Source organism: Schistocerca nitens, chromosome 5 (assembly GCF_023898315.1).
Source record: "Schistocerca nitens isolate TAMUIC-IGC-003100 chromosome 5, iqSchNite1.1, whole genome shotgun sequence".
Lineage (NCBI taxonomy): Eukaryota > Metazoa > Arthropoda > Insecta > Orthoptera > Acrididae > Schistocerca > Schistocerca nitens.
The window spans coordinates 134,421,689-134,438,751 of record NC_064618.1 but is presented as its reverse complement, the minus strand read 5'-3'; the positions used below and the strand labels follow the sequence as shown (position 1 = coordinate 134,438,751).

Genomic DNA, 17,063 nt, shown 5'->3' with positions numbered 1-17,063 from the left:
TGTGTATAAGAATTCTCTAATGAATAAAAACTCTGAACTCCAGATTCCAGGAGGTCGGGAGCGAGCGCTAGTGTATGTGGGGGGGAGACGTCCCTCGCCCCCTTTTTCCACCCCCTTGCAAAGGGTCCATGCAACTCTCTGTGATTTAGTGGCAAATTTCCCCGAGAGTGCTTTCCTAGCAGACAAAAGCAATTTATTGTTATATATAATAGTCTCGATTATAACAAAACATTACAGGAAAAGAAAGCGAAATCGTATGGTTCCAAGCCATATAATACCGGTATGTGATCGTTTTATAGGAAACGTGTCCCAAAGAACATAAATTATTCACTGACTGAACAATAGTTTGTTGGATTCGAGGGATGCTCTCTACTCAAAATGTCCATGCCTCTAACATTTTTGTTATGAAACTGTTTCTGCTATGTGATCCTGAAACGTTCAATTGCGGTGTTGGTGTACTTTACACGGGGGAAAGTACTACCGCCGAACGTGTGCCAGCCGCTGCAAAATTTATTCACTGTACAAATCGTAGTTGTACAACGGGAAAATGGTTCTCGCTTCTACGCCCACTATTGCGGGAAACTAAGGATTACATGAACATGGGACAAGCACTGTTGCTACATGGAGGATTAAAAATAGTACTGAATACTCCATAATAAAGACAAAAAGAAAAAAAAGAAAAATGAGCACTCTTTGTTTTTTCTTTAGTAATACTACCCTAAAAATGATGATTGTACTTCATATTGTGGGGGTAAACCACCCCCGGTCAAAGTTTCTGAAGTTATTACAATTAGCAATACCACCTAAGATGGCCTGCGCGCTTTCCAGCAGTTATGTCATATGTTGTCAGTCATCTGCTACAAAGAAAAAGCGTTGGCTTTTTAAGCTATTTTACAACGTTGTGGCAGTACTGGAACGTCTTTGAGTGGATCAAAAACCTCCATGAAGGATGATGCTAAAGGCTGATAAACATGTATTAAGAAACCGTGCGTGGGAACTTCACACTGAACATGTCGGTGACTAACAGGACGTAGTTCGACCATTTCACTAAAAGTGAAGTACCATCATAAGCGCTATTTAGTAGGGTATTTTCAGCTGGAAAATGGTTATTCTGAACCCTCAGTGTGGGCCGGAAAAACTTAACATTGTATGATAAATGCAAAACGCTCACCCGTTCCGAACATAAAATAAAACTATGCACAGGTTATAAAAATTGAGTTCTTTTAAAGTTTTGTCTTCAAATTATACTAGAATATGCGAAAGTAATGGTTTTCTCGTTGGAGTAAATTAGTACGGTATTCCTGCGTAGTGCTGATGCCTCTTTTTACTTTGGTGCCGTTCCAGGATTAATGAACGAATCACTGCGTCAAGATCTTTACAACGAGATGACCAACACTCAGTAGGAACAGTTTAGACGTACTTAGTACGGTGCTTACAGCTGTTCTGTCCACAGAGATTTCTCACGAGAGCAAGAGGCAAATGTTCAAGAAAATAAACACTAAAAGCTATCTCACCTGTCTTCGTGAATCACAGTCATAGCTTAACGTAGGAATAGAATATAGCGCTGCAAATTTAAGAATAAAAAATATGAACAAGAATAACTGGACTATTCATTATTTAGTCTCATACGATAGTGGTCAGCCTACATCTATTTGAACGGTAGTTATTTACATGGGAGGAGAAGATAGTTCAGACAGTAAATGCAGCTCTAAAGAACTCAAACTCTGAATGATGTATGTTTGGTTATGCATGCCGCTAATGTTGTCACTTGTCACAACAGGTACTTCGTTCTTTCCATCTTACCTGGAGTCATTGCCTCGGCTTCCGAAGATATTTCACATAATTTCAGCTCTATAAGTATTTGATAACTTGTAAAAAATACATATTTCAACCGCACAATTGCAATAGTAACACTACTCAACCTTGTTCACCATTGCTAAGTCAATGAAGAGCGCATTTCAATGGTTGCGCACCATCTATCTACTAAGGTGTGAATTAACTTCATCGACAAATAATGTATCCTTTGCGAAACCTATGTAGCATCTTTGGTTGTATGGTCCATCATTCATAAGTCGTAATGTTTGACTGGTAGTACGTGCGATTTGACATTAGAGGGTGACATCAGGTCTTTACTGCATGTTTGTACTGGTTCAACAGCACGCATACTTACTCCCCGCTGCTAATGTGACTGAAATATGAGTGTTTGGATAAAATGATTGAGCCTTCCGAATTACATGTTGCCCCTGGCACCGCTACGCTTATTGAAGAACTTGACAGTAAGTTAACTCACATTCGTATATAACGTACAGGCACTATAAGGGCATTTAAACGCAGCTGCTGCATGTAACAATAAATCAGCCTTACTTTCGCTGCGGAGCCATCATAATTCCAAAATATTACTTTGAGGAATGTCGGTTGACACTGCACATTGGTTGTCAAATATTGTTTTCGCTATTGAACTAGTGTTTGTATATTAAGAAGAAACAAAACGGTTCAGACATAGTTTGCCGCATATTGCTCACTTTCCCGTCCTATGAATAAATACTTGTATGACAGCATATTGGAAGTCTTTTTAGGTTTTTCTTCCGACAGACATTTCGCTGCGTTACAGCCTTCAACTGTGTGTGTCTCCTCGTGTGTTCTGCATGCAATATAGTATCATCCACTCACCTTCCGTATGTTATGTTATCTTGAAGGTTCTTCCTTTGTCATGCTGTCCACTTACGTCCTTGCAGCTTTGCTGGATTCAAATGATATGTAGAGCTACGCCTGCTGACTTCGTTCTACTGCCCAGTCAAGTGGCTGTATTTTCTGTCGACTTCCATCCAGTGTGGGCCACACTGTGATCTGCTCTAGTATTACTGCAAATATTCTTCAGTTAACTAGAGGCCGAAACTGTGTCTTTGTTTTTCGAGGCCTTTTTCTTGCTATATATTTTGTTGAAGCTGAGTGTTAAGCTTTATCAAAATTACAACCCTAAGCAAAGTGGTACCTAATTTCTCTGTTCTGTAATTTGATGGATTGTAGTGGGCCATTGTATTCTGTTTAAGCAAACATATACCCTTCCTTTATTAAAATCTAATGTTTTTTGTCATAAATTTAGACAAGATATAAAGAGACTACCAATCTGCTTCCTTTCTTGTAAAGTAGAATGTTTGAAGTATTGATTTAAGTTTTGGAAAATTTTCACCCTTTGCAGACATGCTGTAACAAATTTGTAATATTTTGTATTATTTTTCCCTAAGATTTCTACTGAAACACCATCTCCAAGCACCTTTCTTTTGTTAATGCCTCCAGTGTGTGTATATACCTCATTAGGCATTGCAGACCTGGAGTGTGATTCTTTTTATTAATAACTGTGTTTGTGATTTCTCTCTCGACCTGTGCAAACTTTCAAAGAAATGTTCAAATCCATGTAAAGTTTTCTCTGTTGAAACTCCTGGCAGATTCAGACTGTGTGCCGGATCGAGACCCGAACCTTTGCCTTTTGTGAGCAAGAGCTCTACCAGCTGGTCCATCACAAATGTTCTCACAGCTGTACTCCCCTCAGTACCTCGTCTCCTACCTTCCAAACTTCACAGATGTTCTCCTCCACACAAAGAGAACTGCTTTGAATTTTGGAGGGTAGGAGACAAGGTGGTGGAAGTAGAGCTGTGATTACAGGTCATGAGTTAGCCATGGGTAGCTCAGTTGGTAAAGCAGTTGTCCACAAAAGGCAAAGATCCCGAGTTTGGATCTTGGTCTGCCATACAGTTTTAATCAGCCAGGAAGTCTCATATCAGCACACACACTGCTACAGAGTGAAAATTTCATCCTGGAATTTTCTGTTTTTTTCTTTCACACATGACATGCTGCAATAGATTTTACTTTTGCCTTCTTCACATGTGCAATATATTCTGCTGTATCCACGTTGTGTCTGGAAAATTTTCATTTTCCAACATGGTGAACATCTTGCTCAGTATGATGTAGTAAAACTCCCCATTTTTAAATAAATTTTTGAAATCTATTACTAATTTCTGGCCTTTAACTACTGTTTGTTTCTATGTTTGTCACTTTTATCACTCAGGGCATGGCTAGTAGATGATAGTTTAAATTCAGAAGTGGTTTAAGACAGTTATTTCCCATATAGTCTAGCTAGCATGTTAGAGAAAATACAGACAGTTTATTCTTAAATCACTCCAGTTTCTTCCAGATCCACATCCTATGTGTTTACTTTTAAAGCTATGCTTACATGTTAAGGACATGGACATTCATCTCAGCAAATTTTATCAATATGTGACTTTTACATTTTATAGTAGGCTATCTTACCAGTTTTTCCAATGAAGAATCGGTCTTCATTTTCTGTGCTACTATTGCATTAAAATCCACAGTTATAATTTTGTAGTGTATTTAAATATAATTTACCAGGATCTTCAAGTCTTTCTAGAGGTTAGCTATCTCTCTGTCAAAGTAAGACCCTGATGATGTGTAGACTTGAATGATTTCTATGGGGTCCGGTTTCTTTATTTTTATGTCTTTTTATTTTATCAAAACTGGGAGTCCAGGATGATGATAAAGGCCTCCTCTCCTTCACCTGGTCTCTACATTGGATGCGCTGTTTTGCCATTAACCCTATCAGTTGGATTCTGTCTAAAACCAGTACTGAAATCAGTCTGACTGTTTATTCTTCAGATCACTGTAACCCATCTGCATTTGCAAAATCACCCACTGTTAACTTTCTAGAATATCCTGTCCTTGAACTTACTCAAATTGTCCCCCTTCCCAAAATCCCTTAACCTGGAAACTACTCTCTCACCTGCATGAAGAACCTCCATCCATCACATAAAAACTGATCCTGATGATACAATCCTACTTGCTGACAAAGGCTGTACCACAGTGATTATGTACCACGGGTGTTACCTCTTGGGGGGACTCTGCCATCTGTCAGATACATCCACCTAAAAGTCCAGCCACAGGGACTCCATTCCAGAAATCCAGCAATGCAAAATTAACTGCCTTTCTTTGAACTTTCTATATGGATACATATCCCACATGATGCTGTAGTACTCCACAAAAGGATGGACAAGTGTAGTGTAGGCAGTCTCTTTAATACTCAGTTGCATCTTGTAAGTGTTCTGCCAATAGAATTCATTCTTCAGTTCACATTTCCCACAACATTTTTGCATGTGATCGTGCCAATGTGTTCATAATTGTAATACTAGGTGTTTAGTCGAATTGACAGCACTTAGATTTATGTGATTTGTCATGTAGCTGAAATTTAACGGATTCCTTTTGGTATTCATGTGGATGACTTCTTTTTTAGAGTCAGTTACCACTTTTTGCACCATACATATATTTTGTCCATACAGTCTCCACCACTGTCGCCAGCCCCTTGCCTCATGGCTCGTATCCCTGCAGTAGATGTAGCTGGAGGACCTGTCCCATACATCCTCTCACTAACACCTACTCCAGTCCTGTCACAGTCTTCTCCTACCCTGTCAAAGGCTAGGCCACCTGTGAAAGCAACCATGTGATCTACCAGCTAAGCTGCAACCAGTGTGCCACATTCTATATGGTTATGGCAAGTAACAGGCTGTCTGTTTGCATGAATTGCCACTGCCAAATTGTGTCAAAGAGACCACCAAGTTGCTGAACATGCCACCCAACATGATATGCTTCATTTTGACTGCTTCACAGCCTGTGCCCTCTGGATTCTTTCACAAGCACTAGGATATTCTGAATTGCACAGGTGAGAATTTGTCCTGCAACATTTCTTTCAGTCTTGTAACACTATGTGACATCAGTCTTTGTTATTTCCTGTTCTCCACCTGCTTATCCCCTTCTCTGCTCCAATTCAAAATTTCTTCCATACTGCCACCACACAGACGTAGTCCTTTCCCCTTCTCTCACCCTTGCCGCCCCCCCCCTCCTTCTCTCCAACTTCACCCCAACCCCCTCCCCCAGCACATCCATCCAGTGCTGCACCTAGTGACCCTGTCCTGTCCTCACCAAGTCCCTCCAAGGCGCCCACCGGCAGAACTAGCATCCTCACGTGTGTGTGTGTGTGTGTGTGTGTGTGTGTGTGTGTGTGTGTGTGTGTGTGTGTGTGTACCATTTTCTACATCTGAACTATGCAAACCACTGTGTAATGCATGGAAGAGGATACTTCCTTCACAACCTATTACAGGTCTCTTCCCTTTCATGCAGGAACAAATGATGAGTAATTGCTAGAACACTTCTACAACTGCTGTAAGTAGTCTAACTTTCTCTTCATGATCACTACGAGAGGAATACATAAGGGGTTGTAGTATATTCTTAGATTCTTCACTTAATGCTGGTTCTTGTAACTGTGTAAGTAGACTGTTGCAGGATGGTTTGTGTCTGCCAATTCGGGTTTTTCAGCATTTATGCAACACTGTTTTATTGCTCAAACAAGCCTCTGACTATTCCTGCTGCTCTTTGTTGTACACATGTAGTACACTGTTACTCCTACGTGGTACGGATCCAACACACTTGAGCAATATTCTAGAATGAGTCGCAGAAATGTTTTGTAAACTTTGTAGACTGATTATTATGAATAATAGCCAGCTACACTGCTATGTAAATTGTTTATATTTTATATCATTCACGATGAGCCCATTTATGCAAATTGCCTTCGTCAGGTGCTCTGTAAATACATAAGTAAGCAATGATCCTAATATGAATGAAATAAAGTATAAACAGTTTATATAACAGTGTAGCTGGTTATTATTCATAATAATTGTGTCATTAAGACATATTTTTGCACTGTGGGCTCCAAAGAAAAAAAAGTTTGCAGACTGATAGTGTTTACTTACTATCCCATCAGTTAACTGAAGTCTGCTGCCTGCTTTATTGATGACTGAACCAATGTGATTGTTCCATGTCTTATCCTTACAAATTGTTACACTGGGGTGTTCTTATGAGTCAACTGATTCCAATTACAGGCCGTTTGTACTGTAGGCATATGATAAATTTTTTTCCTGTTTTGTGATGTGCACAATTTTGGGTCAGCGGAAGCATCTGATTCCACCTGTCTGCTTTGACCCATGACGTAAGGATGTTGTGGTGTGTGATGTCATTATGGCGTGGAGTTTGAATTGGTTGTTTTTGTAGATGTCGTCTTGTTGTATTTGATGGCGCCCTGTGTGTGTGTGTGTGTGTGTGTTTGTGTTTGTGTGTGGGGGGGGGGGGGGGGGGGTGTTTAGCTGACCTGCTTTGCAGCACCGACATTTGTTGGTGGTAAGTAATTGCTTTTTGGGTCAATTTTTCTTGAGTTTTAATGTTTTGTGTATTTATTGCGTACTGAATGTGTTTTAATTTATGTATGGATGTTTGACTTTTGAATTTTTGATGTGTTGTGGTTTTTGTTTTGTTTTTTGTAGTTGTAGGTGTGATTTTTTTTGTATCAGTAGTTATGATTGACCTATATAGGTGAAGGGAAATGACCTATTCCAATTTTTGCACTTTTATATGTAGGTATTGGTGTTTTAGTATCATCAGCTGTGGTCAAGGGAAATGTTTGATTCCAATTTTCTTTAGTTTTTGCTGTAGGCATTGGTTTTTCGGTATCTTCAGCTGTGGTTAACCTATGTAGGTCAAGGGAAGTGTCAGATTCCTGTAGATTTTCTAAAAAAAAAATTTCTTTGTTCGTCATTTTGTGTGTTTTGGGATCATGGTGTTTTTTTTACTGTTATATTTAACGTGTCCTCTCCCTAAAATCCCCAATTTCCTGCAGCTGCCCCTTTAGTTTGATTGTATTTTTGGAGGGAGGTATTGTCTTATTTATACGTATTTTTGTATTTGTTACCGTGTGTATGTGTAGTGACAACATAGATGCCATATTGGAGACACTTAGATTAGCCATTTTGGCCATATGGATGATGTCATGGGTCAAAGCAGACGGGTATAATCAGACACTTCCGTAATCCCACAATTTTGCATTTTTCAACATTTAAAGCTAGATGGTACCCTTTTTTTTACTACATCATAATCTTAAGATCTGAAATTTGTGAAGTTTTTTTTCAGTCAGTACTTCAGTATAGATAACTGCATCATCTGCAAAACGTCTGAAGCTACTGCTAATATTGTCTGCCATGTCATTAATATACAACACAAACAGTAAGGGTCTCAACACATTTTCCTGGTCTACATCTGTAAATTAATTTTAATCCAAGATAACATGCTGCATCCTCTGTACTGAGGGAGTCTCAAATTTCACTTGTTAACCCTATGACCTAACTTTTAATGATAGACATAGGTGTCTTACTGATTCAAATACTTTTTGGAAATTGAAAAATACTGCATCCCTCTGATTGCCTTGATCCACGACCTACAAGGTGTCAATTGAGAAAAGTGATACTGATCTTCTTGGACCCGGTGCTAGTTGGAATGGTGGTCATTCTGTTTTAGACACCTAATTGCATTTGAGTTCAGTATATGTCCTAAGGTTATAAAACACACAGACGTCAAAGATATTCGATGGTAGTTTTGTCAACCACTTCTGCTGCACTTTTTGTAGACAGTTGTGACCTGAGCTTTATTCTGTTAGGGACAGTTGTTTGTTTGAAGGATGTACAGTATATTGTGGTTAAAAGGGAGGCTAACTCAGCCAAATAATTTGCATAGAATGTGGTAGGTATTCCATTGGGGCCTGGGGCATTGTCCAGTTTTAGTGATTTTGGCACATCTTATTAGTAGGTTAGAAACATTGAAACTTAGTTGCTCAGATTTATTGGCTAACTTTCAGATTGTCTCCTTGTGTACTAAGGTACCTGAATTTGACACCTTATCATTGATTAACAGTATGTTTGAGGGAGGCACAATAGCATTATTTAAACATGCACTAACCTCCACTTAGTTTTTATTTGATTACCAGTGTTTTGAACAGATTGGCAATGCCGTCACATGTAACCCTTTCTCACCCAGAATAGCTAGTTTATTTATGGTGGATATTGAAGAAAAAGAACTCAACTATGCAATTTTAAAACTCTACATCTACACTCTGCAAACCACCATGAGGCGCATGACAGAGGGTATGCCCAGTTATTAGCATTTCTTTCTGTTCCATTCACATATGGAGTGCAGGAAAACGATTGTTTGACTGCCTCTGTGCATGCAGTAATTATTCTAATCTTATTCTTATGATCCCTATGTGAGTGATATGTAGGGGGTGTAGTATACCATCAATCATTAAAGCCCCCCCAGGGGATCCACAACTCTTTTGTGGATACGTGCGTAGCGAGCACGGGACCCCGAGCTGATGTGGCCTTCCTTCCTTTCCGGGCTGCATACCTTCCCTTTCCGCATCCTTCCCTATCCCCCATCTTCGCCCCCCTCTTCACCTCTGGCTCTTTCTTTCCCTTTCTCTGGGGTTATGGTTTGTGCCTACGTCCGGAGACAGACGCTTGTAAATATACTACATTCTTCGCCTTCCTTCCTTCCTTGCTTGTAAGTCTTCATCCTTCCCTTGTCCTTCTCTTTTCCTTACCTCTTCTCTCTACCTTCTCCGCTGCGGCGTTTGAGACCTCTCTTCTTTCCTTTCCCTTTCTCTTTCTTCCTCCCTGTGCGTGTCTGAAGGCCAACCCACGCACTTCCATGCGTAGCCGGTGACGGGGTAACGCGTAATTCCCCACCCCGGGTAGACAGGTAGGACACGTACGTACCCCCTGGTAACGGCCAGGCCCAGGGAGGGGTGATTACCCGAGCTGATACCTTCCGAAAGTGCCGATTGGTCCCTCCGTCCGTTTATCGGGAGGTGTGACCTGAGGTGTGAACAATCACCTAAGGCGGGAGTGCCCTCAGAGAGGGCCCCCACAAGGGAGGAGCGCGCCATTGGAGACGCCGGTAATCATGGGGGATTCTTCCGCAATGGTTTCCTCACCTTCCACTATGTCTGCTCACAAACGTAAGTTCACTGAGTCTCAGCCACAGACGGTTCTTCCATCGTTGCCAAAGTTCCTTGTTGTTTCTCGGTCTGACGAAGGTCACGACTTCTCCACGGTCAACCCTTTCATTATTCAGAAAGGTGTCGACGCAATTGCAGGTCCTGTAAAGTCTTGTTCCACATTACGGAATGGCACCCTGTTGTTAGAAACAGTCAGTGCCCTCCAGGCACAAAAATTGCTGCGTACGCCACTACTACACACCTTCCCTGTCTGGGTGGAACCGCACCGTACCTTAAATTCCTCGCGTGGAGTCGTTTATACACACTCCCTCGATGGACTGTCTGACGAAGAAATTCAGTACTACCTGTCTGACCAGGGCGTAACGGCTGTTCATAGGGTTATGAAAAGGGTTGACACGAACATCATTCCAACCCACACTGTCTTCTTGACATTTGACAAAGTTCAACTACCATCAAAAATCAAAGCCGGCTATGAGATAATTTCCGTTCGCCCTTACGTCCCGAACCCTATGCGTTGCTATCGGTGCCAGCGGTTCAATCACACCAGCCAGTCCTGTTCCAATCCGGCCAAATGTGTTACGTGTGGCAGGGATGCCCATGAGGGTGCTTGTCCACCTCCATCCCCTCGCTGCATCAACTGTATGGGTGACCACGCCGCTTCCTCTCGAGATTGCCCCGTTTTTAAGGACGAAAAGCTCATCCAGGAAATTCGAGTAAAGGAAAAGGTGTCGACCTTTGCTGCTCGAAAATTATTCGCCAGTCGACAGCCCACCGTGCCTCAGAAAGGAAAATACAGCACTGTCCTTGCTTCTCCTCGGCCAACAAAGGAGGCGGCCACGCAGACTTGCAACCTCACCTTTAGTGCCACGGTCGTCAGATCGGCCAGCGCAAAGATCGCCCGTTCAACCTCACCACTTTCGCCTGCCCACTCTCTGGTTCACCCTTCGTCGAGTTCTGCTAAATCTCGAGCCCAAAAGTCAGACACCAAGACTTCGAAAAAAGAGCATACTCGTGAAGAGTTTTTACGTACGGCAACTTCGCAACCATCGGTTCCTCCTTCCTCTAAACATCATACTTCCAAGAAGGCTACAAAGAAACCCAGTTCCTCTCCTTCTCCGCCAAGGCGTGTCCCATCTACAGCACCACCTGGCGGAAGTCGCCCTCGGCCGTCTTCTGTGTCGCCGAGGCGCACTGCTGGCGGCCGATCAACCGGCCGGTCGCTGGTGGCAGGAGCTGCTCCTGACCAACCTATGGATCAGGATCTTCTGCCTTCGGCTGAATGCCATTCCGTGCTGTCGGTCGCAAGCTCAGAGCAGTCGTTGAGTTGACAGCGACCTTGGTCACATTCCTCCATTTCCAGTTCGCCCTATGTCCATTATCCACTGGAATATCCGCGGTATTCGAGCCAATCGGGATGAATTGTCGATCCTCTTAAAATACTACTCGCCGGTCTACGGAGCGGTTTATGTCGCAAAGTTGCTCATTTATGGCATGCGCATTGGTCCACACTTCCCCATAATAAATTGCGGGAAGTGACAGCCCTTCCTTGCGCTTGGACCTCTTCCTCCCGAACGCGTCGTCGGGAGGAGGTAATTTAACTAGACTCCGGATAGGGCACTGTCTTTTTAGCCATCGACATCTTTTAAGCGGCGATCCTCCCCCAATCTGTCCCCACTGCTCTCAGCTGTGGACGGTAAGACACCATTTAATTGAATGCCCCTATTTTAATCCGTTACGCGCCCGTCTACAGTTATCGCCTGATCTATCATCGATTTTAGCCGATGACACGCGCTCAGCCGACCGCGTTCTCCAGTTTATTAGTGACAGTGAAATGACGTCAGTTATTTGAAGCTTTTTTTGGGGATAACAAACCCCTTTCTGTAGTGGATTTTTAAGCCTTCCTTCTGCTTTTAGTTTCTCCAATTTTATGACTGTTCCCATTGCTGCTTGTTTTCAATTTCGGTTTTTTTACTGTTTCCTAAGTTACGGGCTGGGCGCTAATGACCATAGCAGTTTTGCGCCCTAAAACCAAACAAAAAAAAAAACAAAAAAAAATCATTAAAGCAGATTCTTGATACTTTAACAGACTTTCCTTGGATAGTTTATGTCTATCTTCAAGAATTTGTAGTTCAGTTCCTTCAGTATCTCTGTGACTCTCTCTCACAGATTAAACAAACCTGTGACCATTCATGCTGCCCTTCTCTGTATATGTTTAATATACCCTGTTAGTCCTATCTGGTACAGGTTCCACACACTTGAGCAGTATCATAGAACTGGTCTCACAAGTGATTTGTGAGCAGGCTCCTTTGTAGACTGATTGCACTTCCCCAGTATTCTACAAACATTTTGAAGATATATCAATGACACATTCATGGTGAGAATAGTTTGGTGCAGTTTCTTGAACACTGTAACTCCATTCGTCAAAGTACCAGGTTTACAATGGAATGGGAGATGAAGGTTTGTAGATGTATTAGTTCGATGTAACGAGGATGGGTTTTTAGGAAATTGTGTACTTTAATTCCGCCTATAGTCAGAATAATGAAGAACCATTAACTGGATATGATCTTCCATCCTCTGACCAAGGTAGCAACTTTTCTGGGATCTGTAAAAAAGGAACTCACTTTTACAAAAGGTGGGTATTTATGAAAGTCTTTGTCATTGTGGTAAAAGATACATAGGTAAAATGATCTGAATTTAATAATTAATAGCATAAATTATAAGCACAGTGGATTTGCTGGCTTAGTGCTTTCTGTGCTTTATTATTAGACACACACAGTTTTATTTTTATTTTATTTTTTTAACACATGCGCAGTGTTGTCAAGTGGTTTTAATTCTGTCACAAACTCATCTTGAACATGGCTGCTCAGTTATCGGATGAAATATCAGAAAAAGAATTATTTCTATCCTGGATGCTCACCTCTAAGAGGATGGAATAAATTTCAGCTGATACTCAACATCGCTGACACGAATATCTATTTCACTTATCTTTACATTGGTACGAGAATTAAACTGGGTAATTTTCCAAGATTTTTTTCTTCATTAAAGAATATTTGAAAATACAGTTCAGCATTCCTGCCTTTGAATTGCCATTCTTAATTTCATTTTCTGTCATTCATGAGGGTGTGGACACTAAATTAGATGAGATATAGTGCCTTTCTGTAGGACCAAAATTTCTTTGCGTTTTCACAGAGGTCTTTTGATGCCACAGTATACACAGCTCCTTTGACAGCCAAATGGATTTCATTTAGCATTTCTCTATCTAAAGCTCTATGCTGTGTTTACACCTATTGTGCAGTAGTCATGGTGCCTTTACAAGTTTCTTCGCAGAGACTGCCCTTTCTGTCATGAACTGTTATACTAGGTGCACATCTACATCTATGCAGCACAAGCCATCTTATAGTGTGTGATGGAGAGTAATTTGTTTATCACTGCCATTTCCCCCCTTTTCTGGTTTGTCAAGAATGGTTCGTAGGAAGAATGATTGCTTAAAAGCCACCATGTGAACCTGGCTCTCTCTGACTTTACCTTCATGGTCTTTTGCATTATATACACAGTAGGAAGCAATATGTTACTTGACTATGGTATCAGTTATAAAGAAAGCATTCTGTGGCTGCAAGGATGATTTTATAATTTTTTCATTATATTCAGTCAATTCTGGGACTGCCAGTTCCATCTTCAGATGTACGTGTGCATATAGGAAAATTTTCCAAAAATTACATCGTGTCATTGGATATACAATGTAATGATGTTTCTTGTGAAGTACGTGTTAAAAGTTGTCAAGTCTGTCGGTCATAAAACCAGGGGAAAGTTCTTTTGTTTGAGCTGGAAAATATCTGAAACAATAGTCACTCATTGCCAAGACCAAATATATATTCAATATTATTTTCTCTGTTTGCAGTGTTAATGTCATTATGCAGTGTAACTGCAACACTGGGGATAAAAGAATGTTGACCCATAAAGAAAATAAACTGGAAGTTAATCATCTTTTCGTAATGTTAAGGGTAGCTGTAAATAAAGTTCTTGTAATTTGGTGGTTGTAGCTCAGCATCTTCAGAATAATGATTAATGTTGTCAACTTATCTCGCTCTGGATGCTTTTGAAGCTTCACTGCAGACGGTGTTTCCTGGAAGTTTGTTAAGTGAAAATGGGCCAGATAGCTGCATGGTTCCCAGTAATTGTGTAAAGACAATTGTTGTGTCAGGTGTGCTATTTGCTACTTGTCAAAGTCCTCATCTAAATCTTGCATTGTACTTACCCCCATACTCCACCTGTACGTTTTATAACAATCACTACAGTGTTACATATAGCAAACACGCCAATTACAATTAAAAAAGTTATCAACAATAACAAAAAAATATTTTCATATGGCAGTTACAAATGAAATACATTGTAGTGTCGGCAGACTTGCCAACACTACGCACACTAATTGAAAGAGGCGGCCAAGATGCACGCACTAACTCACGAAGGATGGAGTGAGGTCTGAAACAGGATACGTAATGAATGTTATAAAGAAAAGTACGTAGCTCCTTGAATACTTAACTTTTAATACATCCTTGTATACATCGTTCTTGATGAGACATCTGGAGATTGTGGCGATACAAGTGAGACTCTTTAGATACATGCAATGTTACAAATGGCGCCTTGCTAGGTCATAGCCATTAACTTAGCTGAAGGCTATTCTAACTGTCTCTCGGCAAATGAGAGAAAGGCTTCGTCAGTGTAGTCGCTAGCAAAGTCGTCGTACAACTGGGGCGAGTGCTCGTACGTCTCTCGAGACCTGCCGTGTGGTGGCGCTCGGTCTGCGATCACTGCCAGTGGCGACACGCGGGTCCGACATGTACTAATGGACCGCGGCCGATTTAAAGCTACCACCAAGCAAGTGTGGTGTCTGGCGGTGACACCACATACATTGAATGGGATACCAACATAATCGCAATTCTTTTGATTTTAAGGAGATATAAAAATGGCTAGAATAAACAGTTATTATTATCTTTTTGTTAATTACACAGAAGCTAGCAGTGGATGGATGTGATACTGACAAGTCCTTTGACATGATGTTATTGAAAATTACATTTTGATGTCCAGAAGGTGAAATTGCCTATATGGGTCATACATATTGATTCGACAGTTAATTAAACAACATGATTTGGCATAATGGATGAAAAAAAGTTAAATTAGTTCTCTGGAATCATATGAAGAAAGATACGTAAATTTGTAACATGTTGTTGGTAACCGGTTCACAGTTGAATGAAAACCTGTTAGAGTAAGAGTGTGTAACAACTCTTTACAAACAGCAAACATTTATGGTGTTGACAACAGCTCTCTATACTGCACACAGCTGCATATTAATCTGAAAGGACACAAAGGTGTAATAAAATACTCTTTTATGTTCCATAGCCTACATAGTTTGTGCATGAAATTCAGTGAATGTTCACCTGTGAGAACATCATATCATAAAATAGTTGATGGAATCACTAGAATTATCTTGTTTGACCCATGGTCATAGAAAGAAAAAATTAAGACATTAGTATTTTCTTTCTTTCATGTAAAAGATCATTATGTAATGTTAGCAACTTACTTTTGGTTAAAATTAAAGAATATTTGCAGTGGGAATATAGTCTTTAATAATATAAACAATTTATGTAATTCAAAACTTTTATGATGAAACCTGATTGGACATTATTCTGAAAGGGCACCAAGACACAATAAAACATAATTCTGTGCCCCTCCCCCCTCCCTGAAGATATAATAGTAGTTACTAGATTAATGTCTAACAACATAACAGCATTGCTCATAAAGTATGAGATGTGTTCAGTAAGTAATGAAACACATTTTTTTTTCTTCTAAAAGCAAATTGGTTTTATTTAGGATTCCAGCACACTGTTATTCCTCGCTCTTTTGGCTACAAAATCCCATTTTTCAACATAATCTCTGTTGAATGTTATGGCCTTCTGCCACCTTACTGGGAGGCCTTGTGTGCCCACATGTAATACTCTACTGGCCGATGTTGGGGGCAATGTCTTGCTGCATCAGTAACCTCCCCATCATCCACATACTGCTTCTTGCAGAGTCCACCCTTCACTGAGTTCAATAGATGGATGTCAGAAGGTGCGAGATCTCGAATGTGTGGTGGATGAGGAAGAACAGTCCAATTAAGTTTTGTGGGCACTATGAAAAAACATTCAGTTGTGCAGTGGGGTGTTTGAGTTTGATCTGTCAGTCACCATGAATGATAGTTTCTGCATGTTCCAGCATTGCAGGAGTGACAGCTGTGTGCACCTGGCCAGTACACAGGAGATAAAACAGGTTTGCGCAAGCTTCTTGTGCTGAAGACTGACACCTCACCAACAACACACCATACTTTTGTCCCCAGGGGGTCCACAACTCTTTTGTGGATACATGAGTGGCGAGCACAGGGTCTCAAGCTGGCGCAGCTCTCTTTCCTTTCCGGGCTGCATACCTCCCCTTCCTACATCCCTCCCCGTCCCCTATCCTTCCCCCCCACCCCTCCTTGCTCCTTCCCTTCCTCTTTTCCCTCTCTATGGAAGTATGTTTTGTGCCTATGTCCGGAGACAGATGCTTATGACTGTAAGACATGGTTTCTCTTCTTTTCTCTCTATACCGGAAAGTCTCTGTCCTCATTTCATCCTTCTCTTTTTCTTGATTCTTCTTGTAACCTTCTTCTCCGCTACGGCGTTTGAGACCTCTTCTCTTCTTTCCTTTTCTTTGTTCCTCCCTTTCTCTTTTTTTTCCTCCCTGTGTGTGTCTGAAGGCCAACCCACACGTTCCCATGCGTAGCTAGTGATGGGGTAACATGTAATTCCCCACCCCGGGCAGACAAGTAGGACACGTATGTACCATGTGGTAAAGGCCAGGCCCAGGGAGGGTTGGTTACCCAAGCTGGTACTTTCTGAACATGCCAATTGGTCCCTCTGCCTGTTTCTCGGGAGGTGTGAACAATCACCTAAGTCAGAAGTGCCCTCAGAGAGGGCCCCCACTAGGAAGGAGTGCGCCATCGGAGACACCAGTAATCATGGGGGGTCACTTTTGCAAGGGTTTCCTCTACTTCTACAACTTCTGCCCACAAGAAAAAGTTAGATCTGTCTCAGCCATGGACAGTTCTTCCATCAGTGTCAAAGTTCCTAGTTGTTTCTCCGTC

The 17,063-nt window shown here is 41.3% G+C and overlaps 2 protein-coding genes across 3 annotated transcripts in view; one reads left to right on the top strand and one right to left on the bottom strand.

Annotated features, from left to right (window-relative positions):
• Positions 1 to 1,955, bottom strand: part of LOC126260932 (alpha-1,3-mannosyl-glycoprotein 4-beta-N-acetylglucosaminyltransferase A) — an 815,533-nt gene extending 813,578 nt beyond the window's left edge. The window contains exon 1 of one of the 2 annotated variants that reach the window (XM_049958432.1): positions 1,804 to 1,955. The gene's annotated coding sequence lies outside the window, so the exon portion shown is untranslated. The remainder of the gene's footprint in view (positions 1 to 1,803) is intronic. The other variant, XM_049958433.1, reaches the window with a different exon arrangement.
• Positions 1,956 to 2,028: 73 nt separating this feature from the next.
• The window catches only part of LOC126260933 (U6 snRNA-associated Sm-like protein LSm1), a 57,235-nt gene continuing 42,200 nt past the window's right edge, over positions 2,029 to 17,063 (top strand). Inside the window, exon 1 of the mRNA XM_049958434.1 lies at positions 2,029 to 2,276. Within this exon, the coding sequence (XP_049814391.1) occupies positions 2,213 to 2,276 (64 nt within the window). The 5' untranslated portion in view covers positions 2,029 to 2,212. The remainder of the gene's footprint in view (positions 2,277 to 17,063) is intronic.